At 44.4% G+C, this 25,922-nt stretch overlaps 2 protein-coding genes across 3 annotated transcripts in view; one reads left to right on the forward strand and one right to left on the reverse strand.

The window, feature by feature from the left end:
* Nucleotides 1-252: 252 nt before the first annotated feature.
* LOC121550277 (jupiter microtubule associated homolog 2) lies at nt 253-17,199 on the reverse strand. The gene is made up of 5 exons (XM_041862466.1): nt 17,037-17,199; nt 15,508-15,656; nt 2,671-2,816; nt 2,506-2,554; nt 253-2,283 (listed from the first exon to the last, which is right to left on the reverse strand). The coding sequence occupies exons 1-5, from the start codon at nt 17,090-17,092 to the stop codon at nt 2,039-2,041; spliced, it is 645 nt and encodes a 214-aa protein (XP_041718400.1). The 5' UTR covers nt 17,093-17,199; the 3' UTR covers nt 253-2,038.
* Nucleotides 17,200-20,631: 3,432 nt separating this feature from the next.
* The window catches only part of LOC121550278 (protein cramped-like), a 34,468-nt gene continuing 29,177 nt past the window's right edge, over nt 20,632-25,922 (forward strand). The window contains exons 1-3 of one of the 2 annotated variants that reach the window (XM_041862468.1): nt 20,632-20,704; nt 22,410-22,780; nt 25,094-25,299. In XM_041862468.1, coding sequence (XP_041718402.1) covers nt 22,411-22,780; nt 25,094-25,299 — 576 coding nt within the window. In that variant the 5' untranslated portion in view covers nt 20,632-20,704; nt 22,410. Of the gene's footprint in view, nt 20,705-21,680; nt 22,034-22,409; nt 22,781-25,093; nt 25,300-25,922 lie in introns of those variants that run through there. The other variant, XM_041862467.2, reaches the window with a different exon arrangement.

Here is a 25,922-nt window from a genome sequence, read left to right on the forward strand (position 1 = left end):
CATGCTTTGTAAGTAGGAAAACCTGCAAAATTGGCAGTGTATCAAATACTTGTTCTCCCCACTGTATGATTATATTACAGTGATAAAGGCCTAGTTTGTGTTTAGAATATTCAACTATATTGAGTTCCCAAAGGGGGAAATGAGCATACAGCAGCAAAATTGAAAATTGTGACGATTCACGATTCCATTATTTAATCAATATATTGACACGGCCAATACCTAAGCCCTGAAAACAAACAGACAAGACATCAGTCTGAAAATAAGTTTTATTGCAATACACAGGTTCTCTTTTTGCTTTTCCTCTGTGAACTTTGCCTGCCAGGCACTCCAACTCTCAGGGGTTAAGATGGCACCAGGAGACCTTGAACAGGGGCACGCGTTCCAGACTGCCTCCAAACTGGCCACACTGCACAAATCAACAAATGATTGAATACCGTGCCATCTAGTCGGTTGATGCAGTTACTAATCAGGTTTCCAGCCAACCTTATATGCGAGTAAATTAGGTCCCATTTTACTTGTATTTTTTATTCAGTACATAAATGTTTATGTGCACTACGTCATCACGCACAGCCTTTTATCCAAAACAAGTCAATTTGATGGAAACATAGCTGGTGGGAAAATGCAAATATTGTTTTTATGCAGATTTGGAATATTCAATGAAAATCTGTTGACAATTGGAGGGTAACCTAGCTACTGACATGTTTTTTTAATTCTCCGGGCTATGCCAGAAGCAAGACCCTCCAAATATACACTCAACTCACTAGACTTCCATCAGTCTTAATTAAAAGGTTTATACGTTATTGATGAGAAACTAGTCATACTGGTTACTGACATGTTAAACGCTTATCCAGGCGTTGTAAGATTTGGTGCGCGACTGCTACGTAGGCAGCCTGGAACGTGGTGCGGTGTGTGGGTGGCTAAGGGTTCCTTAGGGTCTCCCAAGTCCCCACCCGTGTTTTGCCCGGTCATGTACTATTCAAGAGCAGCAGCCGTTTTAATTTAAAACATAGAGGCCTCCCCGAGTGGATACCATCCTCTGAAAACAGCAAGCAATGGTAACAGAGCAGGGAACAACCACAACATACAATACAGTCGGCCATTTGCATGGGCGATATATAAAATCATAATGGAATTTCTTCCGAAGAAGAACAACTTTGGGGGTGGGGAATGCATCATGGGTACTGCCCGTAGCTCTTCGCTTTGCATTCATTAGTTAGTCGATTTTTTGCTTTTTTCTCCCTGAACAAGAGTTTCTGTTTCTGGTTGCAGACAGAAACTTAAGATGAGTTTGATTATTAGTGGAGAGAGAGTAAAGGAGTGGGATGAAATGGAGGACAGAATTAGCATGATTTGGGATACGTGTTATTTTCAACAAACTGGACAGTAAAGCGTGATTGTGATCACTTCAGGGCTTACCATGGCAACAGTGTGCATAGGCAACAGAGGTCTCAATGCCGACACAACTTAGAATTTCCATCTGGACCCTTGATGCCAGTGATTGTTTTTGGTATAACTGACTAAATGAACTCACTCTGCCTTTGTAATCAACACAATAACATTCAAAACCATGTAACAAAAAACATTTACAGCAAGAAATAGAACCCTTGCAATGAATCGGGAATTTAACCATTTTGAATGATTGGACAGGAATTTAGCCTGCAAAAATGATTGAGATTATTTTCTTCCAGCTTGACAGCATCAGAATCAAAAAATACAGGGGGAGGTTAGGTCAAGAATGGGTTAGATTAGAAAGTGCAAGAGAGGGAAGGACAGAGAGTGAATAGGGAAAATGAACAGAGAAAAATGGTGGGCATGGGTTGTTTCCCAAATGGCACCATTCCCTATACAGTCCACTCATTTTGACCAGGGCCCATAAACTAGAGTCTTGTGCATCAAGCAGCCTCACGCTACAGAAACAAGAAATAGGCTCCTGCCCTATGCGCCGTTCTGGCTCGGACAAGCGTTACTTATATAGGGAATAGGGTGCCATTTGGTATGTAGACATGAATAGAGATGATGATGGGATGGAGGAGCTGGATCAGTAGAAGACCACGCTAGACTTCCCTCCTGGGGGGTTAAGGACCTTGTTGTGGGAGCGGGGGCGGGGGCCGAGGTGGGGCTCGTGGTCCTTCAGTGAGAGCTCACTAAGGGAGACCTCTGGCTCTGGCATCTTGGCCGAGGGAGCAGGCGCAGGCTCCACCGCTGCTTTGGTGGGTGTGGGGGGAGGGGATGCTACGTCCTCCTCCTTCACCTCTTTGGCCGGGCTCTCCTTTGGCTGAGGAGCTGAGAGCGAAAGGGAGAGAGAGAGAAAGAGAGGGATAAAAGAAACAGATGAGAGAGGAGAAACAGAGCGAGATTTACCTCGTACCAAATGGTACATAAGACTTGGTGTCAATTACTACGCAATTATTAGGTCATTATTAGCGCAGTCAACAAGTAATTTCTAGTAACTGCCTGGTAGACAGCGGGCTCTAAAGTGTTAGCCATTATCAGTGTCAAACTCACCTGGGGGCTCAGGAATGGGCATGGCACTTTCACCCACAGAAATGTTGTCCTGGGAATAATAGGGATAACATGTCAATATACCCTACACATCATGCAAATTAGCAACTCATAACCATTAGTCATTTGGAATGGGAGAGACTGGGGGACAGGGGTGGTCTGGATTACCTTTGGCTTGTTGGAATGGGCTTTGACCGAGGGAGGGGCGCTCTCTAGCCCTCCGAAGATGTTGCTGGTGTTGCCGCCTGGGGGTACGGGTCTCCGTTGCTCGGCTGGGGCCTCTGGAGAACCAAATATCCCACTGCTTTTACCCCCTGCATCGAGGAAGGATAGCGAGTCAATTTTTCACCTGCGCCAGGAATGTGACTTGGTGAAATGGTGCTGACAACGCCTTACAATACAATACAGAAAGAACAAACTAAATAATTTACACAAGGCATTAAAGGTGAACATTATTCAAGACATTGAGGAAAAGAAAAACAAGTCAAATCCCAACACTCAAACCACTTTTTTTGTGATTAACATTTCTATTGAATTTTCACTAATCAAACCTCCTATCTGACCCATTACTGGCAACATGATGACTGATTCCCTCCAACCAAATTGAACCAGGCTACAAACCTCCACACACAAAGCTCAGTCCTACCTTCACTATGCTACAGCTATGGTTTTGGAGAAGCGCTTTCTGCACAGCCTGGACTGACATGAGGCAATACATTTCACAGCAAGATAACATTTGAATATCTGGGCGTGTGCCTTCATAATTCTTTCTAGAACATTCTACCACAGAGACAGAAGGGCTGAAAGCTGGTAGCCTCCAGCTCGATGTGCAGAGATACAATAGAATATCATAACATATTTGAATTATTGGCCTCAATATAGACATATTGATCCAGTCATGTGATGTCATTAGATTACGTGGCCCAAACTTCGTTTAACTAATGAAAATCTCGGTAACTAATGAAAATCTCGGTCATGGTTTCTGTTAGGAAAATTTGGCGCCAGACAACATCACCGGCAAGATTTTAAATTTACCGGACATTAGAGAAATTTACCAGACAGCCATATGCATTGAGTGTGTACCGCATTAGGGCGTCCACCCACGGTACTCAAAATCACATTTAGATTATTGTAATTAATCTTGACAGAATAGAAATTAGCCTGTAAAGTTGTAATAAAATAAAGAATTACGTTCTTATACCAACATGACAGGTTTTACTGAAAAGCAAAACATTACCAGTTGTGTCTTCATCCCTTCTATAAATGAATATCAGTTGAAAAAAGAAAACATTTCGCCTAGAACAACAAGTCGCCTACACAGTAACTTCTAAATATAATGTTTGTATAATATACATTGAACAAAAATATAAAAACGCAACATGCAACAATTTTAAAGCTTTGACTGAGTTACAGTTCATATAAGGAAAATCAGGCAATTTAAATTAATTAATTAGGCCCTAATCTATGGATTTCACGACTGGGAATACAGATATGTATCGGTTGGTCACAGATACCTTAAAAAAAGGTAGGGGCATGGATAAGAAAACCAGTCAATATCTGGTGTGACCACTATTTGCCTCATGCAGCGTGACACATCTCCTTCGCATAGAGTTGATCAGGCTGTTGTGCATAGAGTTGATTGTGGCCTGTGGAATGTTGTCCCATGTCTGGTGTGTATGTAGGCCATGGAAGAACTGGGATATTTTCAGCTTCCAGGAACTGTGTACAGATCCTTGCAACATGGGGCCGTGCATTATCATGCTGAAACATGAGGTGATGTCAGCGGATGAATGGCACGACAATGGGCCTCAAGATCTCGTCACGGTATCTCTGTGCATTCAAATTGCCATCGATAAAATGCCATTGTGTTCGTTGTCTGTAGCTTATGCCTGCCCGTATCATAACCCCACTGCCACCACGGGGCACTCTGTTCACAATGTTGACATCAGCAAATCGCTCACACACACAACGCCATACATGCTGTCTGCCCGGTACAGTTGAAACCGGGATTATTCTGTGAAGAGCACACTTCTCCAGCGTGCCAGTGGCCATCGAAGGTTAGCATTTGCCCACTGAAGTCGGTTACGACGCCAAACTGCAGTCAGGTCAAGACCCTGGTGAGGACGACGAGCACACAGATGAGCTTCCCTGAGACGGTTTCTGACAGTTTGTGCAGAAATTCTGCATTTGTGCAAACCCACAGTTTCATCAGCTGTCTGGGTGGCTGGTGTCAGACGATCCCAGAGGTGAAGAAGCCGGATGTGCAGGTCCCGGGCGGGCGCACTTACACGTGGTCTGCGGTTGTGAGGTTGGTTGGACGTACTGCCAAATTCTCTAAATGACGTTGGAGGCGGCTTATGGAAGAGAAATTGACATTAAATTCTCTGGATACAGTTCTGCCAATTGCACGCTCCCTCAAAACTTGAGACATCTGTCGCATTGTGTTGTGTGACAAAAATGCACATTTTAGAGTGGCCTTTTATTGTCCCCAGCACAGGGTGCACCTTTTATTTTTATTTCACCTTTATTTAACCAGGTAGGCCAGTTGAGAACAAGTTCTCATTTACAACTGCGACCTGGCCAAGATAAAGCAAAGCAGTGCGATAAAAACAACAGAGTTACATATGGGGTAAAAAAACAAAGTAAAAAAAAATACAACAGAAAATATATATACAGTGTGTGCAAATGTAGCAAGTTATGGAGGTAAGGCAATAAATAGGCTATAGTGCAAAATAATTACAATTAGTATTAACACTGGAATGCTAGATGTGCAAGAGATTATGTGCAAATAGAGATACTGGGGTGCAAAAGAGCAAAATAAATAACAATATAGGGATGAGGTAGTTGGGTGGGCTAATTTCAGATGGGCTGTGTACAGATGCAGTGATCGGTAAGGTGCTCTGACAACTGATGCTTAAAGTTAGTGAGGGAGATAAGAGTCTCCAGCTTCAGAGATTTTTGCAATTCGTTCCAGTCATTGGCAGCAGAGAACTGGAAGGAATGGCGGCCAAAGGAGGTGTTGGCTTTGGGAATGACCAGTGAGATATACCTGCTGGAGCGCAGACTACGGGTGGGTGCTGCTATGGTGACCAATGAGCTAAGATAAGGCGGGGATTTGCCTAGCAGTGATTTATAGATGGCCTGGAGCCAGTGGGTTTGACGACGAACATGTAGTGAGGACCAGCCAACAAGAGCGTACAGGTCACAGTGGTGGGTAGTGTATGGGGCTTTGGAGACAAAACGGATGGCACTGTGATAGACTACATCCAATTTGCTGAGTAGAGTGTTGGAGGCTATTTTGTAAATGACATCGCCGAAGTCAAGGATCGGTAGGATAGTCAGTTTTACGAGGGCATGTTTGGCAGCATGAGTGAAGGAGGCTTTGTTGCGAATTAGGAAGCCGATTCTAGATTTAACTTTGGATTGGAGATTCTTAATGTGAGTCTGGAAGGAGAGTTTACAGTCTAACCAGACACCTAGGTATTTGTAGTTGTCCACATACTCTAGGTCAGACCCGTCGAGAGTGGTGATTCTAGTCGGGTGGGCGGGTGCCAGCAGCGTTCGATTGAAGAGCATGCATTTAGTTTTACTAGTGTTTAAGAGCAGTTGGAGGCTACTGAAGGAGTGTTGTATGGCATTGAAGCTCGTTTGGAGGTTTGTTAACACAGTGTCCAATGAAGGGCCAGATGTATACAAAATGGTGTCGTCTGCGTAGAGGTGGATCTGAGAGTCACCAGCAGCAAGAGCGACATCATTGATATACACGGAGAAGAGAGTCGGCCCAAGAATTGAACCCTGTGGCACCCCCATAGAGACTGCCATAGGTCCAGACAACAGGCCCTCTGATTTGACACATTGAACTCTATCTGAGAAGTAGTTGGTGAACCAGGCGAGGCAGTCATTTGAGAAACCAAGGCTATTTAGTCTGCCAATAAGAATGCGGTGGTTGACAGAGTCGAAAGCCTTGGCCAGGTCAATGAAGACGGCTGCACAGTACTGTCTATTATCGATCGCGGTTATAATATCGTTTAGGACCTTGAGCGTGGCTGAAGTGCACCCATGACCAGCTCGGAAACCGGATTGCATAGCGGAGAAGGTACGGTGGGATTCGAAATGGTCTGTGATCTGTTTGTTAACTTGGCTTTCAAATACTTTCGAAAGGCAGGGCAGGATGGATATAGGTCTGTAACAGTTTGGATCTAGAGTGTCACCCCCTTTGAAGAGGGGGATGACCGCGGCAGCTTTCCAATCTCTGGGGATCTCAGACGTTACGAAAGAGAGGTTGAACAGGCTAGTAATAGGGGTTGCAACAATTTCGGCGGCTAGTTTTAGAAAGAAAGGGTCCAGATTGTCTAGCCCAGCTGATTTGTAGGGGTCCAGATTTTGCAGCTCTTTCAGAACATCAGCTGTCTGAATTTGTGTGAAGGAGAAGCGGGGGGGCATGGGCAAGTTGCAGCGGAGGGTGCAGAGTTGGTGGCCGGGGTAGTGGTAGCCAGGTGGAAAGCATGGCCAGCCGTAGCAAAATGCTTGTTGAAATTCTCGATTATTGTAGATTTATCGGTGGTGATAGTGTTTCCTAGCCTCAGTGCAGTGGGCAGCTGGGAGGAAGTGCTCTTATTCTCCATGGACTTTACAGTGTCCCAAAACTTTTTGGAGTTAGTGCTACAGGATGCAAATTTCTGTTTGAAAAAGTTAGCCTTTGCTTTCCTGACTGCTTGTGTATATTGGTTCCTAACTTCCCTGAAAAGTTGCATATCGCGGGGGCTATTTGATGCTAATGTAGTACGCCACAGGATGTTTTTGTGCTGGTCAAGGGCAGTCAAGTCTGAGGAGAACCAGGGGCTATATCTGTTCTTAGTTCTGTATTTTTTGAATGGGGCATGTTTATTTAAGATTGAGAGGAAATTACTTTTAAAGAACAACCAGGCATCCTCTACTGACGGAATGAGATCTATATCCATCCAGGATACCTTGGCCAGGTCAATTAGGAAGGCCTGCTCGCTAAATAGTTTTAGGGAGCGTTTGACAGTGATGAGGGGTGGTCGTTTGACCGCGGACCCGTTACGGACGCAGGCAATAAGGCAGTGATCGCTGAGATCCTGGTTGAAGACAGCGGAGGTGTATTTAGAGGGTAAGTTAGTCAGGATGATATCTATGAGGGTACCCATGTTTACGGATTTAGTATTGTACCTGGTAGGTTCGTTGATAATTTGTGTGAGATTGAGGGCATCTAGTTTGGATTGTAGGATGGCCGGGGTGTTAAGCATATCCCAATTTAGGTCACCAAGCAGTACGAACTCTGAGGATAAATCGGGGGCAATCAATTCACATATGGTGTCCAGGGCACAGCTGGTGGCTGAGGGGGGTCTGTAGCAAGCGGCAACAGTGAGAGACTTATTTCTGGAAAGGTGGATTTTTAGAAGTAGAAGCTCAAACTGTTTGGGCACAGACCTGGATAGTATGATAGAGCTCTGCAGGCTCTCTCTACAGTAGATTGCAACTCCACCCCCTTTGGCAGTTCTATCTAGACGGGAAATGTTATAGTTGGGGATGGAACTTTCGGTGGCCTTCCTAAGCCAGGATAAAGACACTGCTAGAACATCAGGGTTGGCGGAGTGTGCTAACGCAGTGAATAACTCAAACTTAGGAAGTAGACTTCTGATATTTACGTGCAAGAAACCAAGACTTTTGCGATTACAGAAGTCAGCAAATGATAGCGCCTGGGGAGTAGGAGTGATACTGAGGGCTGCAGGGCCTGGGTTAGCCTCTACATCACCAGAGGAACAGAGGAGGACTAGAATAAGGATACGGCTAAAGGCTTTAAGAACTGGTCTTCTAGTGCGTTGGGTACATAGAATAAAGGGGGCAGATTTCCGGGCGTTGTAGAAAAGATTCAGGGCATTATGTACAGACAAGGATATGGAAGGATATGAGTAAAGTGGAGGTAAACCTAAGCGTTGGGTAACAATGAAAGAGATAGCATCACTGGAGGCACCTGTGTAATGAACACACTGTTTAATCAACTTATTGATATGCCACACCTGTCACCTGTGTGGATTATCTTGGCAAAGATAAAACGCTCACTAACAGGGATGTAAACAAATTTGTGACTCGTTTCAGGAAACTAAGCATATGTCGCGGGTCACTACTTCACAGGAAAGCCATTTTAACATAAACTTTTTTTAAATCAAAATGCGTTTTTTGGCAGAAATGCCTTCTGGAACATGTGAACTTTCATATGCCTTAATAACAAACTCGTATGCCATCTGTAAATACGAATACAATTGTTAAATTATGAGCCTAGTTGGTTTAGCCACAGAAAGACAGCAACCTTCCCGCTAGCCATGATTGGCTGAGATAATGAGTGGGCTGGACATGCCGAGAGATGAGTTGGGATTGATCTGCTATGTGGAACGCTTCTGTCTATTTGAGCTGGTCAGTATGTGTAGGTAATCCTGTCTAACGCGGCTTTAAAAATATATATATTGTGTAGTAGAACTGCATAAGTGTTGCTCTCCTCTTTCTGGAGGACCGAGTTTTGAAATCAGTGGAATGAGTATGATCGCTAAGGAGATGGAGAAACACCCGTCTCCAGATTACATCTTCAATAAAACTAAGGGCAACCATGGCATCCGTGACAGGGAGAAGCGTCCATCCATGATGTATACGGGTAGGATAGTCTAGCTAGCTACATTTTCAGATATCACATGCTTCTTGACAGAATGTCGTTTTCATTTCAAGTTAAAGTGTACTGTTAGCTAGCTAGCTAACGTTAGCTGGCTGGCTCGCTAGCTAACGTTACATGTATGATCTGTGTAGTAATATTATTCGTATCTCAGAGCCATTTGCTTTGCTAGTTATAGCCTAATGTTAGCTAGCTAACATTGAACCTGGTTGGTTAGCTACCTGCAGATTCAGGCAGGGTAGTAACGTCATGAGTTGAGATTATGGTTCATTGTTTACCTAACTAACTAGCTAGCTAGCTACATGTCTTAAAAGACTCCACTATGCAAGTAACCATTTCAATAGAATGTAACTGCGACAACTGTTGATAGACGTAGCGCGTAAATTCGCTCTGCCCATCTACGCCGATTTGAGAGCACTCTCGTCTGAGTGTGCCAGAGCGCAGAATAACTGACGAATTTACAAACACTCAACACCCGTTGAATATGGCCGGTGTCAGTAAACGTTGCCAAAAAAGCGTAAATTGTTGCCAGCCGCACAGTTGCAGTCACCAACGCTCTGGATAACATAAAAACTGCCTAACCAGCTCTGCTAGGGCGAGTAAAATGGTGAGTGAGCAGTGAGCAGTAGCTCAGCTGGTAGAGCACGGCGCTTGTAACGCCAAGGTAGTGGGTTCGATCCCCGGGACCACCCATACACAAAAAAAATTATGCACGCATGACTGTAAGTCGCTTTGGATAAAAGCGTCTGCTAAATGGCATATTATCATTTATTCTCTCATTTGTGTCTGGAAGTAGCTAGCTATTTTTAGCCAGTTAGCTTGAGTGCTTCACTGCTGTTAGGACAGAACGCTCGGATCAACCCTTAAAGAGATGGGTGGAGCTAATACTTAAGAGGGTGTGAACAATGCTGAATGGGTGTAGACAAAACATTCGAAGGCCATTTTCTCAAAAGTGAGGTTACAAGTTTATCAATTTTCAAAGCAGAATTACTTTCCCATTGCTCCTCAACTGTAGTGTATGATATACCATTTTCTAGCTCTGAGTCTCTACTTTTATCCAATGAAAAAACACAATATCACATTTTGCTACATTAGACCCAATCGAGCCCAATAAATCCGATGTTGGACAATCAAATTCGATTTATAAATAAACAAAATTCGTTAAGGCTGGTTCATTGAGAGAAAGCTTATTTTACAATGCTCCTGTGAAACGAGGCCCGTGCCATGCATTTATGAAAGCACTTGTTTCAAATGATATCACATTCTTTACAGTTCTACTGGATGATGTTAATAAATGTTATGTTTATTGTAATTTGAACTATCGTGGGGTCGTGACTCGTCATGTGTGATATACAGTGCATTCGGAAAGTATTAAGACCCCTTCCTTCACATTTTGTTACGTTACAGACTTATTCTAAAATTGATTAAATTATTTTTTCCCCCTCCTCAATCTACACACAATACCCCATAATGACAAATCAAAAACAGGTTTAGACATTTTTGCAAATGTATTCAAAATAAAAAACAGAAATAGCTTATTTACATAAGTATTCAGACCCTTAGCTAGGAGACTCGAAATTGAGCTCAGGTGCATCCTGTTTCCATTGATCATCCTTGAGATGTTTCTACAACTTGATTGGAGTCCACCTGTGTTATATTAAATTGATTGGGCATGATTTGGAAAGGCACACACCCGTCTATATAAAGGTCCCACAGTTGACAGTGCATGTCAGAGCAAAAACCAAGCCATGAGGTCAAAGGAATTGTCCGTAGAGCTCCGAGACAGGATTGCGTCGAGGCACAGATCTGGGGAAGGGTACCAAACAATTTCTACAGCATTGAAGGTCCCCAAGAACACAGTGTCCTCCATCATTCATAAAATGGAAGAAGTCTGGAACCACCAAGACTCTTCCTAGCGCTGGCAGCCCGGCCAAACTGAGCAACACTGCTACTCCTACTGCTCTCTCCTCGTCTGACCATGTGTTCTCGCATACCCCGAGAGCATCTGGTCAGCGGGGTGGTGGCACAGGAATCCTCATCTCTCCCAAGTGGACATTCTCTCTTTTTCCCCTGACCCATCTGTCTATCTCCTCATTTGAATTCCATGCTGTCACAGCCCATTCAAGCTTAACATCCTTGTCATTTATCGCCCTCCAGGTTCCCTTGGAGAGTTCATCAATGAGCTTGACGCCTTGATAAGTTCCTTTCCTGAGGATGGCTCACCCCTCACAGTTCTGGGTGACTTTAACCTCCCTACGTCTACCTTTGACTAATTTCTCTCTGCCTCCTCACTCCTCTCCTCTTTTGACCTCACCCTCTCACCGTCCCCCCCTACTCACAAGGCAGGCAATACGCTTGACCTCATCTTTACTAGATGCTGTTCTTCTACTAATCTCACTGCAACTCCCCTCCATGTCTCCTCGACCACTACTTTGTATCCTTTTCTCTCTCGCTCTCCTCCAACACCACTCACTCTGCCCCTACTCAGATGGTAATGCGCCGTCGCAACCTTCGCTCTCTCTCTCCCGCTACTCTCTCCTCTTCCATCCTATCATCTCTTCCCTCTGCTCCATCCTTCTCCCTCCAATCTCCTGATTCTGCCTCCTCAACCCTCCTCTCCTCCCTTTCTGCATCCTTTGACTTTATGTCCCCTATCCTCCCGGCCGGCTCGGTCCTCCCCTCCTGCTCCGTGGCTTGATGACTCATTGCGAGCTCACAGAACAGGGCTCCGGGCAGCCGAGCGGAAATGGAGGAAGACTAGACTCCCTGCGGACCTGGCATCTTTTCACTCCCTCCTCTCTACATTTTCTTCCTCTGTTTCTGCTGCTAAAGCCACTTTCTACCACTAAATTCCAAGCATCTACCTCTAAACCTAGGAAGCTCTTTCCCACCTTCTCCTCCCTGCTGAATCCTCCCCCCCCCCCTCCCTCCTCCCTCTCTGTGGATGACTTCGTCAACCATTTTGAAAAGAAGGTTGACGACATCCGATCCTCGTTTGTTAAGTCAAATGACACTGCTGGTCCTGCTCACACTGCCCTACCCTATGCTTTGACTTCTTTCTCCCCTCTCTCTCCAGATGAAATCTTGCGACTTGTGACGGCCGGCCGCCCAACAACCTGCCCGCTTGACCCTATCCCCTCCCCTCTTCTCAAGACCATCTCCGGTGACCTTCTCCCTTACCTCACCTCGCTCATCAACTCATCCTTGACCGCTGGCTATGTCCCTTCCGTCTTCAAGAGAGCGAGAGTTGCACCCCTTCTCAAAAAACCTACACTCGATCCCTCCGATGTCAACAACTACAGACCAGTATCCCTTCTTTCTTTTCTCTCAAACTCTTGAGCGTGCCGTCTTTAGCCAACTCTCTTGCTATCTCTCTCAGAATGACCTTCTTGATCCAAACCAGTCAGGTTTCAAGACTGGTCATTCAACTGAGACTGCTCTTCTGTGTCACGGAGGCTCTCCGCACTGCTAAAGCTAACTCTCTCTCCTCTGCTCTTGTCCTTCTAGACCCGTCTGCTGCCTTTGATACTGTGAACCATCAGATCCTCCTCTCCACCCTCTCCGAGTTGGGCATCTCCAGCGCAGCTCACTCTTGGATTGCGTCCTACCTGACCGGTCGCTCCTACCAAGTGGCGTGGGGAGAATGTCTCCGCACCACGTGTTCTCACCACTGGTGTGATCCAGGGCTCAGTTCTAGGCCCTCTCCTATTCTCGCTATACACCAAGTCACTTGGCTCTGTCATATCCTCACATGGCCTCTCCTATCATTGCTACGCAGACGACACAACTAATCTTCTCCTTTCCCCCTTCTGATAACCAGGTGGCGAATCGCATCTCTGCATGTCTGGCAGACATATCAGTGTGGATGACGGATCACCACCTCAAGCTGAACCTTGGCAAGACGGAGCTGCTCTTCCTCCCGGGGAAGGACTGCCCGTTCCATGATCTCGCCATCACGGTTGACAACTCCGTTGTGTCCTCCTCCCAGAGTGCAAAGAGCCTTGGCGTGACTCTGGACAACACCCTGTCGTTCTCCGCTAACATCAAGGCGGTGACCCGATCCTGTAGGTTCATGCTCTACAACATTCGGAGAGTACGACCCTGCCTTACACAGGAAGCAGCACAGGTCCTAATCCAGGCACTTGTCATCTCCCGTCTGGATTACTGCAACTCGCTGTTGGCTGGGCTCCCTGCCTGTGCCATTAAACCCCTACAACTCATCCAGAATGTCGCAGCCCGTCTGGTGTTCAACCTTCCCAAGTTCTCTCACGTCACCCCGCTCCTCCGCACACTCCACTGGCTTCCAGTTGAAGCTCGCATCTGCTACAAGACCATGGTGCTTGCCTACGGAGCTGTGAGGGGAACGGCACCTCCGTACCTTCAGGCTCTGATCAGTCCCACACCCAAACGAGGGCATTGCGTTCATCCACCTCTGGCCTGCTTTTTCAGCAGCAGGGACTGGGAGACTAGTCAGGATCGAGGGAGAGATGAACGGAGCAAAGTACAGAGAGATCCTTGATGAAAACCTGCTCCAGAGCGCCCAGGACCTCAGACTGAGGCGAAGGTTCACCTTCCAACAGGACAACAACCCTAAGCACACAGCCAAGACAACGCAGGAGTGGCTTCAGGACAAGTTTCTGAATGTCCTTGGGTGGCCCAGCCAGAGCCCGGACTTGAACCCGATCGAACATCTCTGGAGAGACCTGAAAAAAGCTGTGCAGCGACGCTCCCCATCCAACCTGACAGAGCTTGAGAGGATCTGCAGAGAAGAATGGGAGAAACTCCCCAAATACAGGTGTGCCAAGCTTGTAGCGTCATACCCAAGAAGACTCATGGCTGTAATCGCTGTCAAACGGTCTGAATACTTATGTAAATGTGATATTTCAATTTTATTTCTAAAAGACTTGTTAACATTTCAAAAAAATCTGTATTTGCTGTGTCATTATGGGGTATTGTGTGTAGATTGATGGAAAAAACAATTTAATCAATTTTAGAATAAGGCTGTAACGTAACAAAATGTGGAAAAAGTAAAGGGTCTGAATACTTTCCGAATGCACTGTACGTGGCTTATAGATAACTCTTTCCCACTATAGGCAGTTGGCTGCCTAGTGATCGCAACATTGTAACTCTCCGATGTGAATAGTTGGCAACAATGTTTCATTTCCAAGAGCTACTGAATAAGCTAAATTGATACACATCATTACTCTACTCTAGTCTATCAATCCATTCCAAATCTTTATACTATACGACACGGGCAGTATATGTTGATCTTGCCCTGGAAGGCAGCAGAACTGCTAGGACCGGGCCTGACAAACACAATTTCCCTCTAATTTATTTGCGTTTGCGGCGGACCTTGGCATGCTCAAAGTTAGCCGCTGCTGTTGGGAAGTCAAAACTGTCCAACTCCTTGGAGAAGCTTGCGATGTGCATCAGCCTCGTTACTTTGTCCTCAAGTAAATGTAAAAGTAGGTGTGATCTATACTCTGTTTTGGAGAAAGAATCCCGTCTCGGTGGGAACACTGGAAACGGGGACAATCAACATTGTTTTGCAATGGATTTTTTTTTCCTTCTCTCTGACAATTGGGCCAGCAACCATTTTATTTACCAGCTTTTCAATTATTAATTTTTTGCCAAAAGCTGGCATTTACCGGCTAACGGAAACCCTGGCCAGGGTGTAATCCTACATTGGACTCAATAATGAATATGCTCTTAAGCACTCAGTTATTTCACTGCATGGAACGACAATGGCCTACTACTGATTGTTATTAGGCTAGAATAGTAGCCTGGCGTGTGTCACATCACATTTTCAATACACACATAAGCACTGCAGCATGTCAATGCGATCCAAACAGGATTTGGGGAAGAGATAGTGAGTAAGTTCACACTTATCAATGGCTCCTTTTCTGAACTTTAAAAAAGCTAACGTAGCACCATAGTGGCAGTTTTCACACCACATAGACCTGAAAAGGCTCTGACAGCTCGAGGACCAGGGAGGGCAGTCGTTGCTTGTCTGTTTGCTTAGTCAGGGGCCATCTCACCTGGTAGGAAGTCCCAGGAAGCATCTTCCCTTTCCACACTATTGTGCTGACCTGAACTGTACTCTCCTGGCTCTGATATTTTCCTTTCACAGTCCTTTCTATCATGGTTCCAGCATCTATGGTGGATGCGTAACCTTTATTTTGTATTAAGGACTAAAAGAACAGACTGCCACCCATTGTTTGGATGCATAACCAGGCCAGTGCAAAGCAGCTTGGATCAATTCAGCCCAGTAGTGTGAAAAGGGAATTTGTATACCCAGTAAGGGGCCTTCTCTCGCTCACCTGGGGGGTTGGTTCGCCTGATGACACCCTGGGGCTCTGGCGGGGCGAAAAGGTTGGAGGCCATCTTGTGGGGCCGTCTCGACGCAGCTGCTTCTTCCTCATAGGCACCGAACAGGTCGCTGGAGCCACCTCCGGGGGGACGCAGGACTCTGATAAGAAAACATCAGAATCATGTTGCGATGTGAAAAATGTATGCACTCACTAACTTTAAGTCGCTCTGGATAAGAGCGTCTGCTAAATGACTAAAATGTAGGTTAACGTAGAGCAGTGGTTCCCAACCTTTTTTGCTCTGCCCAGAATAACCCTGAAGTACCCCCTCATGTGCATTTTACCAGTAGACCTATGGTCTCATGAGTCTTCTCAAGTACCCCCTGTGGATAGGCCAAATACACCAGGGCTTCCTTGTACCCCTGGTTGGGAACCACTGATGTAGAGTATATAGCCTGTAGGCCAAACTGTCAGCATTCATCATACACAAAGGAAGGCAGTGCCTGAGATAATATGATTAATAGAGAATGTTCCATAATGACAACGTGCATAAAGCAAAATCTAGGAATCGAATATGCTGCATGCACAACTTCTTCTTGAAGACAGGCCACAAATGGTAACGTTAGCTGTGGCCACATTAGCTGTGGCTAGTAAAGACCAAATAATCTAGTTATCTGCTAATTGTACCACAGTATGACTGCAGGCTACATAGGCCTGCTGACCTAAGTAAACTGTTTAAAGGTCACATTTAGCTGTGTAGCTAATTACATAACAACACAGAACACATATTTAGCCAGTTAGCTGGCTGTTCTTGTAATGTTCGCAGGGGGGTTAGAAAACTATAGTTGACCGAACAAAAAAAAAAATACTGTGAAATACACTCAATTACCCTTACTTTTTAGAAATGGGTTGTTGTAAACAGGGTGTGTACCCGATTTGAAAATGCAAGCAACAAGAGAACAATGACCGTTATCTCGCTGGCTACGCTGTAAAAAAAAAAAATATTCCACCAGTTTCCATTTCCGCCGCGCAAAAAAAGAACGCCCTGCTGCGTCGGGCCCAAGGCCCATAGAAGCTAACTAGCTGTTACATTTTACATTTACATTTTAGTCATTTAGCAAACGCTTTTATCCAGAGCGACTTACAGTTAGTGAGTGCATACATTTTTTTTTTCTCATACTGGTCCCCCGTGGGAAACGAACCCACAACCCTGGCGTTGCAAACGCCATGCTCTACCAACTGAAAAGTTTACTACTGACAAAACTGTATAAATATTTTATCACTAACTTGTCTTATATGATTGATACAGAATTGGATAGGGTAACAAAGAGGAGAGGTTTAATCGTTGTGCTAAGTTTTGGTAGCGAGCTAGGTAACTAGTTACCGTTATTATAATCAATGTGTCATCTAGCTAGCTAGCTAGCTAAATTACTTGCGGGCTCGCGGCCAATGAACATACAGTAGCTTTCAGGAACATAGCTAGCTAGTTGCTTGAATTTTGCCTGCTGCAATTCAAACCTATGGATGCAATTTCGTGTTACCTTGAACTTGGCTTTGCGCCATTATCGAATCCTGAAAACATGTTCGTAGAAGTCATTTTGATGGCTGTCTTCGTGTGGGGGGAAATTGATGTCGTAGCTAGCTCAATTTTCTAAAAACTTTTGTTGGTTCCGCGTTGCCTTTCCGAAACCGGGCAAAGCCCCCGCCCACTCGATAGGATGACCCAGCAATGGGAAGAGTCTTCTTCGATGAGGTTTAACGGCGGTTGGCATCCAATTTGTTGCATTACCGCCACCTACTAGACTGGAGTACAACTCCCTTATATTTTGCTTGAAAAATAAAATAGAGAAATACCCTACCATTACATTTACATTTACATTACATTACATTACATTTACTGCACACTTCTCACACCTTGGAACCTCCCTCCTACACACTGCTGCCACATGCCCATAAGTTTGACACCTGTAACATCGTAATGTATTCGGCACATAAGCTCGTACAGGATAACTTATATATCCTAACTTCACTTTGTCAGGCAAAGACTCAACTTCAAAACTCAAAAGAACAGACAATGACTCTTCTGTTTCCCCACTCTCGCCACCCTGTTTGCGTCGCACCAAACGACAAACATCACAAACACCGGGAATCTTCCCCTTCAGTTGGTCAACTTTTACATTTACTGTTACCCCAGTGATCACTCCTTTCAATGGCACCCTTTTCTTGAGAGCAAAACAATTCACAATTCTTTCCCCCATTTGTTTAACTCTAAGCGCCTTCTCCCTCTGACCAACAGAAACACAAACAATTATCACTAGACCACTTCTGGTTACCCTCACCGATTCCACTATACCCAACGCTTTTTTCACCCATCCTGAAACCCCAAATGGATTAGCCAAAAGGCCAGGGTCCACTTCTTCTAAAAACTTCACTCCTACTGTTACAGACTCATCTTTATACTAACCCTCTGTGCAAGCCTCTGGCTCCGAGTACTTCACCACACCTACCACCTCAGATACTTCACCCTCATTCACTTCCATTTCTCCTCCTGTCTTCAGCTCACTTTGCTTAAATTTTCTACCATTCTTCTTTAACAAACCTTCTCCCTTTTTGCTTAAATTTTCTACCATTCTTCTTTCACAAACCTTCTCCCTTTTTTCCGCCATTTTTTACTGACTCAAGCTCAGTCTTCCTCCCTCTCTCTCTCTTAGACCTCCTCTGCCTCTCTTTTTCCCTCCATTCCTCCTCCGTCATCCAAGTATACGTCTCCTTATGATAATACTGCACTTCTCCTGACATATATCTGTTTCTTGCTTTCTCAAGGGACGCCATTTACGAGGCTCCGCAAGTCCTCTGATCTGTTCCGTCACTCAGCTGGAAACACTTTTGCCTAGCAGTGACATGGGAAGAGCCTCAATGATCAAAAGCGTTATCAGTCGAAAGGTGTGACTAATTTCATTGGTTAAATTACTAAGGATAACGCCCTATTTCCATTGTCATTTGGCTTTCCACCTGTCTGTCATATTGGGTGCACATGGTTTACTCGCCTGGAATGGCCCGGGCTTTGAGCGGCATTTCCATAACTGGAAAACGAACAAACATTAAAATGGTTCCAGGTATGTAGCAGTATTTAATGGTAGTGAAATAAGTTAAAATAGTGGAAACTTTTGTGAGTGTAATGTTTACTGTTAATTTTTTTTGTTTATTTCACTTTGGTTTATTATCAATTTCACTTGCTTTGGCAATGTATGTTTATCATGCCAATAAAGCCCCTTGAATTGAATTGATAGTCAATTGGTGGCGCGTGTGATGTTGGTTCTAGGCGGGGAGCATACCATAGAAATCTATCTATCTAGACTAGATTATATTTATATGCCCCATTTCTATACCCCACCTTGCAGATGAAGGGGTTCGATTAATATCACCCGGGCGCCCGTGTAGGCGTGTTATGCACTGGCTAAAAGTTGATTGCATTCGATTTGGAACCAGGCTGCCTCGCGGGCTTGAGCCAGCAGGTTCCGGGCTCTGTCCAGCAACGGCGAAGTTGGCTTAAAACAAAAGTGACGTAATTAAGCATGTGTAGTAATTTGTATAGCGTTTTTAATTACAGCAAGAATCTCAAAGTAGCTCTTAAAACAACAAAACAATACATTTCAGTTAGCCCATTGACATTTCTGTCTGGAAGATCTTTCACGGTCATCCACAGAGCAGAGGCAGGTGGAAGTCCAACAGGTCACATCCTGTGTCCAATCCACTCTCCATGCGCACCTTCCTCCCCCACTGGGTCCACATCTCTTCTGACTGAGGCCCAGATGAAGGGTTGAGCAGGGGGGAAACGATGGTCAGACCCAGGGGGGAGACTTTAATTATCCTCTGCCATATTCAACAGTCTCCAGGCCTCTGCCATCTCGTTGTTTCAAATAAAAACACACAGTTAGCTAAACAGCTAGCTTCTCAGTTTAGTTTAGGTAAAATAACTGACTTACATTTACATTTACGTCATTTAGCAGACGCTCTTATCCAGAGCGACTTACAAATAGGTGCATTCACCTTATAGCCAGTGGGATAACCACTTTACAATGTTTTTTTTTTTTTTTAATGTTTTTTTTTTTGGGGGGGGGTTGGAGTAAAAGGGGGGGGGTCCCAGGTATTCCTTAAAGAGGTGGGGTTTCAAATGTCTCCGGAAAGTGGTGAGTGACTCCGCTGTCCTGGCGTCGTGAGGGAGCTTGTTCCACCATTGGGGTGCCAGAGCAGCGAACAGTTTTGACTGGGCTGAGCGGGAACTATGCTTCCGCAGAGGTAGGGGAGCCAGCAGGCCAGAGGTGGATGAACGCAGTGCCCTCGTTTGGGTGTAGGGACTGATCAGAGCCTGAAGGTACGGAGGTGCCGTTCCCCTCACAGCTCCATAGGCAAGCACCATGGTCTTGTAGCAGATGCGAGCTCCAACTGGAAGCCAGTGGAGTGTGCGGAGGAGCGGGGTGACGTGAGAGAACATGGGAAGGTTGAACACCAGACGGGCTGCGGCATTGACAGTCTTTCACTGCTGTGGATCAATATATATACAATCAAAACGTAATTAGCTAACAAAATAAAAAGTTGATTTAAAAAGATTCTGTCAAAAAACACCTTAAAACTATTAAAATATGTACAATATTTAGAGATTTCTGTATAGGAGACCTCACAGCTCCATGGCAACCACGGATTCTGTGTTTTCCCATGCAACAGTGATTGCTTTTGATAAAAACATTTAATCTGCCTTCCCAATGAGAACTAGCTAGAAATTTCAAACATTTATTTTATGAATTTTTTTATTTTATGTTTCGATGATGCACCATGCTGCCTTGTTGTCAAAATGACTGAGTGGCGCAGTTTACTGTTCGATTTGAGAAGGGCACTCCTCCCTCTTCGATTTCGCCCGATGACGTGACAGGTTTTGGCCCGGTTCAACCCGGGCCAATGTAAAATAACTCCCTGCGCACTCAATGACGTATATAGATTGAGATATTCAATTGGTTCATTAGCATTCTCTTTCTCATCAACAATAGGAGCTCTTCGATGTCAATCATATGTCTTTCCCTCAACTAACCAATCACGAGATTTGTTTTTGAGTTGGAGTGGGCGTGCTTGTGCAAGAGAGGGACTGTCATTCGGAGTTAGCTTAGCTTGCAACGTTTTCTCATCCAGGCGTGAACACTAAAGTCAAGACAAGGTAATTTATGAATTGCTTAAACTCTATATCTCACTACAACTGAATGCAATGATGTGCAAAATGTCGTGTGAATTTGTGCTTGAGACTATTCGTTTGCTAGCTAGTAACGTTAGTTGACTGGGTTTTGGCCGCACATTGCTAGCAAACATGTCCAAAGCAAAGTTAGCTAACGTTAGTAGCTAGCACCCGTGCAGCTGCTTTTTGGAGTGTGTAACCCGCTCCTCCTAAGATGTACCTATAGAAATGACACTGGTTACAAGAGGAAAGATAACAGCTGATTCTGTCTACTGATCTATCAGGTGAGGATAGCAACCACAGAATAAAGCAATCAGTCAAACAAACAATAGATCAATCAATTAGCTACTGCTATACTTCTGCAGGAAAATATAATATATTTTAAATTTGTTTGAGTTTGAAAAGAGATTGCTGTCATTAGGTTGGACAATCATGATTAGAGAACACATACATGTTACACGTAATACGACATTGTTGTTTGTGACTTCTTTCCCTGCATGGGAATGAATTAGGGGTTCTTGTTATTGTATGTGTGAGACGTGCCACTTGTTTAAAGTTGTAGCTATAGTAATGTTTCTGCCCTCAAAATATTTGGAGATGGGTGAAGCAAAAAAAGGATGAAACACCTGTGTCATTATGTTAGAAGTAATGTTACTTGCAAAGTATAGAGTATCTGATGCAGTGTCTGATCAATGTGTATATGGATTAGATATTCATGTAGTTGAACACTCATTCTATTGTTTTTATTGATTCGAGCGCTTGTGGTTAGTTTCTCCATCAAGTATATTTTAATATGATGTATAAGGTATCCGTTGTTGCTTTCTGAAACTGAGAGTTAATATCAGAAGCAACTTTTTGATGTTGTTTGTTAACATCATGTCGTCAAACAACTTAATGATGAAAACAACAATTCTGGCGATGATGACGTAGTGATAAGCAAAGTCGAGACTGCGAGCTGTGCTCTTGTGGCTGTAGTAAAAACTAAAACCAGCTAGTTTATTATTCAGATTATTTTGAGCGTTTAAAGCATACTATATAGTTATGTGTTTGGTCATATTTCAGCCTATACCGATAATATTAACCTTCTTTAAGCCAATAAATTATTGAGAGTTATTGTGGGACTCAGATAGTGAACATTTGAGCTGCGCAGAGAGTTCAATTCAGTCGAAGCTGGAGCGAGGTGAAGACAGTCGTGGATAGACCCTGTTCATGGTTTGAATATGCCCAATTTTATATACTGTTGCTTACCAAAACCGTCGGGTCGATGGTGAAAAGAAAGAAGACATCATCTGCTGTCGAAGAGCATGAAAATGGGTAACCTTGTCTGATAAAGAAGCACTTTAAATAGAGGTCGAATGTATCGAAAGGTTTTACGTTGTCGTTTCAGCGGGCGCTAAACTCAGGGGCGCTCGTTTTTGAATTTCGGATAAAAATAAAACAATATAAACTGTTAGAAGTTTAAGATAACTAACAAAAACACACGAGCAAGGTATAGTAATATTTTGGCTTTCAAAATGTTAATGAAAACATATATAGATAGAATTTTCGTGTTTCGATGGGACGGTGAGAGGGGATTTGAAACAAACAGCGGCGGCCATATTGAGAGAAACAGAACGTCGTCTTTTTTAAGTTGATTTGCGTTGTGATGTCATTTAATTGTTAAACATTTGTATTGATTGTGTTTCGCCAGGATGACAGTTGGGCTGAGAGACGGCATCGGTGTCGATGGCCCGAATAATTCGGGCAGAAAGCTTGAAGGTTGTGACGAGGAGGAGAGCGGAGATCAGGGGAGCGAGAAGCGTAGTACAAAGAGAGACGGAGTGGAAATTCTTAATCCATCAACTACGGGCTGCTCCAGTTCAGCACCAGTAATTCTCACATCCGTATCGAACCCGTCTGGACCTTGTTCGAGCCAACAGCCCCCATCCTCGACAGCACCCACCGCACCGAGTCACGACCAGCATCATTTTCTGAGATCCAGCGTTCGACCCCCAAGCAAACGAATCCGGAAGGATTCCATCTCCCCAACTATCAATGGTCACGGCGGGGCGAAATCGAAAGGTATGCCGTGAAAGTGTTTGTGCCTGGGGTTACCTGTTTATCTGTGTTAAAGGAGTACCCCATCCCGTTACTCTCCGCTGGTAGTGGACCTAGCTACTTTTGTCAATCCATTAATGATGGTTGAATATGGTCAGTGTTTTGAATGCACGATATTGCGTCTATGCTGGTCGTATCTATACAAAACGGAGACTTTGCATCATGCAAGTTTCTTTTTAGATATATTACATTATTGTACCATTATTACAATTACTATACCGGTATTCATATTTTATTAAATGCACATTTTGCGGTAATGGAAGAATACTCAACATAAAATAATTATGACTCAACATAATATTTTTAGAAGCAGTGCTCACTCTGTTGTTGAGGATTGGGTTGTGTGTCTGTCTCTCCTGACCTGCACATTGTGAGGTGGCGTCCATTGTTGCTCCAAGCCAGCCTCGCGTGTTGTTTTTGGAACTTCGCTCCGGTCCTCATTGCAGCCCCGGCAAACGGAACCGACGACTTCCTTTCCTGCTGCCTCACTTCGCCAGCACTTCAGCCACAGGAGGGGAGGGTCTCTGTAGTGTGTGTTGTATTTTGGAGGACGGTGATGTTGCATGTGACACTGGCCTCAGACTGTTTGTGCTAAAACTGGCATTATAACCAGTTGTTTTTGAAAAGCTATTGGTCTCTGTATCTCCTCTCTGTTGCGTAGAGACACGTTACTTAAGGATAGTGCAAAGTAACCCCCCCGCCTTCTGCTTCTTCTACCCTCTTCTCAACGTGAGCTTTTGGTATGATATTTAAGTTGTGACACTTGCTTTTCTCTTGCTCACTGTGCTACTTTCTCACTCATTCTCTCACACAACTCACTCTCGCATGTACACTCTATCACTCACTCACTGTCTCCCACAAAACACTCTCATATACACTGAACAAAAATATAAATGCAACATGTAAGGTGTTGGTCCCATGAGCTGAAATAAAATCCCAGAAATTTTCCAAACGCAGTTTTTTTTCTCTGAAATGTTGTGCACAAAGTTGTTTACATCCCTGTTACTGAGCATTTCTACTTTGCCAATATAATCCATCCACCTGACAGGTGTGGCATATCAGGAAGCTGATTAAACAGCATGATCATTACACAGGTGCACCTTGTGCTGAGGATAATAAAAGGCCACCCGGACAGCTGATGAAACTGTGGGTTTGCACAGCTGAAGATTTTATGCACAAACTGTCACAAACCATCTCAGGGAAGCTTATCTTGCGTGCTCGTCGTCCTCACCAGGGTCTTGACCTGACTGAAGATAGGCGTCGTACCTGACTTCAGTGGGCAAATGCTCACCTTCGATGGCGACTGGCACGCTGGAGAAGTGTGCTCTTCACAGATAAATCCTTGTTTCAACTGTACCGGGCAGATGGCAGACAGCGTGTATGGCGTCGTGTGGGTGAGCGGTTTGCTGATGTCAACGTTGTGAACAGTGTGCCCCATGGTGGAGGTGGGGTTGTGGTATGGGCAGGCATAAGCTACGGACAATGAACACAATTTCATTTTATCAATGGCAATTTGAATGCACAGAGATATCGTGACGAGATCCTGAGGACCATTGTCGTGCCATTCATCTGCTGCCATCACCTAATGTTTCAGCATGAGAATGCACGGCCCCATGTCGCAAGGATCTGTACACAATTCCTGGAAGCTAAAAATGTCCCAGTTCTTCCATGGCCTACATACTCACCAGACATGTCACCCGTTGAGCATGTTTGGCATGCTCGGGATCGACGTGTACGACAGCGTGTTCCAGTTCCCGCCAATATCCAGCAACTTCGCTCAGCCATTGAAGAGGAGTGGGACAACATTCCACAGGCCACAATCAAGAGCCTGATCAACTCTATGCGAAGGAGATGTGTCACGCTGCATGAGGCCACACCAGATACTGACTGGTTTTCTGATCCACCCCCTTTAAAAAAAAAAAAGAAAGGTATTCGTGACCAACAGACGCATATCTGTATTCCCAGTCATGTGAAATCCATAGATTAGAGCCTAATTAATTTTTTTCAATTGACTGATTTCCTTATATGAACTGTGACTCAGTCAAATCTTTGAAATTGTTGCATGTTATTATTTAATTGTTGCTTTATTTAGTAAATTATTTTCTTGACTCTTATTTTTCTTAATTGCACTGTTGGTTAAGGGCTTGTAAGTAAGCATTTCACGGTAAAGTCTACACTTGTTGTATTCAGCGCATGTGACAAATAAAAGTTGATTTGATGTTGCGTTTGTTTTTCTTCAGTGTACGTTTCCTCATCCTTTCTCCCCCTCTCACACAGGCTCAGAGAATGGTCCCTCTCACCAGGTGTCGGCTGGTCAGTCCGGCTCCACGTCAGGCTCTACGGGGCCCTCAGGCAAGGCGGCCCCTAGAGGCCAAGGGCCCGGAGACAAGGAGGAGCCGGTGGGCAGTCAGAAGAGACCCCGGAGGCAGTGGGAGTCCTGGAGTGCAGAGGACAAGAACAGCTTCTTCGAAGGGCTCTACGAGGTAAGTAAACTTTTTGAGTAGTATGAAATATAAATATATGCGCAGTGGAAGCTAATTTATAGCAATGTCGGAGGAGACCGCCTGTGCATCTTATTACATCTTCCCAACTGGAAGCCCCCTCTAGAGCTAGCTAGGGGTCCTTTCACCAGTGTTTTCACCCTGGGTCAGGGAGTTTTTCCGGGATATTAGACTGCTTTCTTTCAAACCGCTGAAGACAATGTCTGAAAAATACAGCTAATGTTTTCTTTCCAATTAGCATTTTTTATTATGAGCAACTTCATAATAAAAATAATACACCGATTTGTATATAGCACTTTTCATGGACTCAAAGATGTTTCAAGTCCATATTCGAAGATGCAGTACAATTTTTGTATTTGTTATTTATATCACACATTTCATATGACATAAGTCAGAAATGATAAACAATATCTAAAGTGTGGCTGCTGTCGCAAGCCATATTAATAAGTCAGAAGTATGTCGAAGATTTAAAGTGGACTCTTTCTTCACAGGCCCTTATAATAATTTATTGCATTTATATAGTGCCTTTCCACCTACAGTAGGTTCTCAGTGCAGTAAGGGGGGGAAACTCACCTCTTCCACCACCAATATTTAGCACTGCAACC

The sequence above is a fragment of the Coregonus clupeaformis genome, chromosome 35, assembly GCF_020615455.1.
Source record: "Coregonus clupeaformis isolate EN_2021a chromosome 35, ASM2061545v1, whole genome shotgun sequence".
Lineage (NCBI taxonomy): Eukaryota > Metazoa > Chordata > Actinopteri > Salmoniformes > Salmonidae > Coregonus > Coregonus clupeaformis.

What these genes read in the sequence shown, in the direction of transcription:
- LOC121550277 (XM_041862466.1), bottom strand. Translation starts at nt 17,092, where the DNA reads ATGACTTCTACGAACATGTTTTCAGGATTCGATAATGGCGCAAAGCCA. An exon ending in CAGGCGAACCAACCCCCCAG is followed by an intron (nt 2,817 to 15,507) that starts GTGAGCGAGAGA and finishes TCCTCGATGCAG; the next exon opens with GGGGTAAAAGCAGTGGGATA. An exon ending in GCCCATTCCTGAGCCCCCAG is followed by an intron (nt 2,284 to 2,505) that starts GTGAGTTTGACA and finishes TTTCGCTCTCAG; the next exon opens with CTCCTCAGCCAAAGGAGAGC.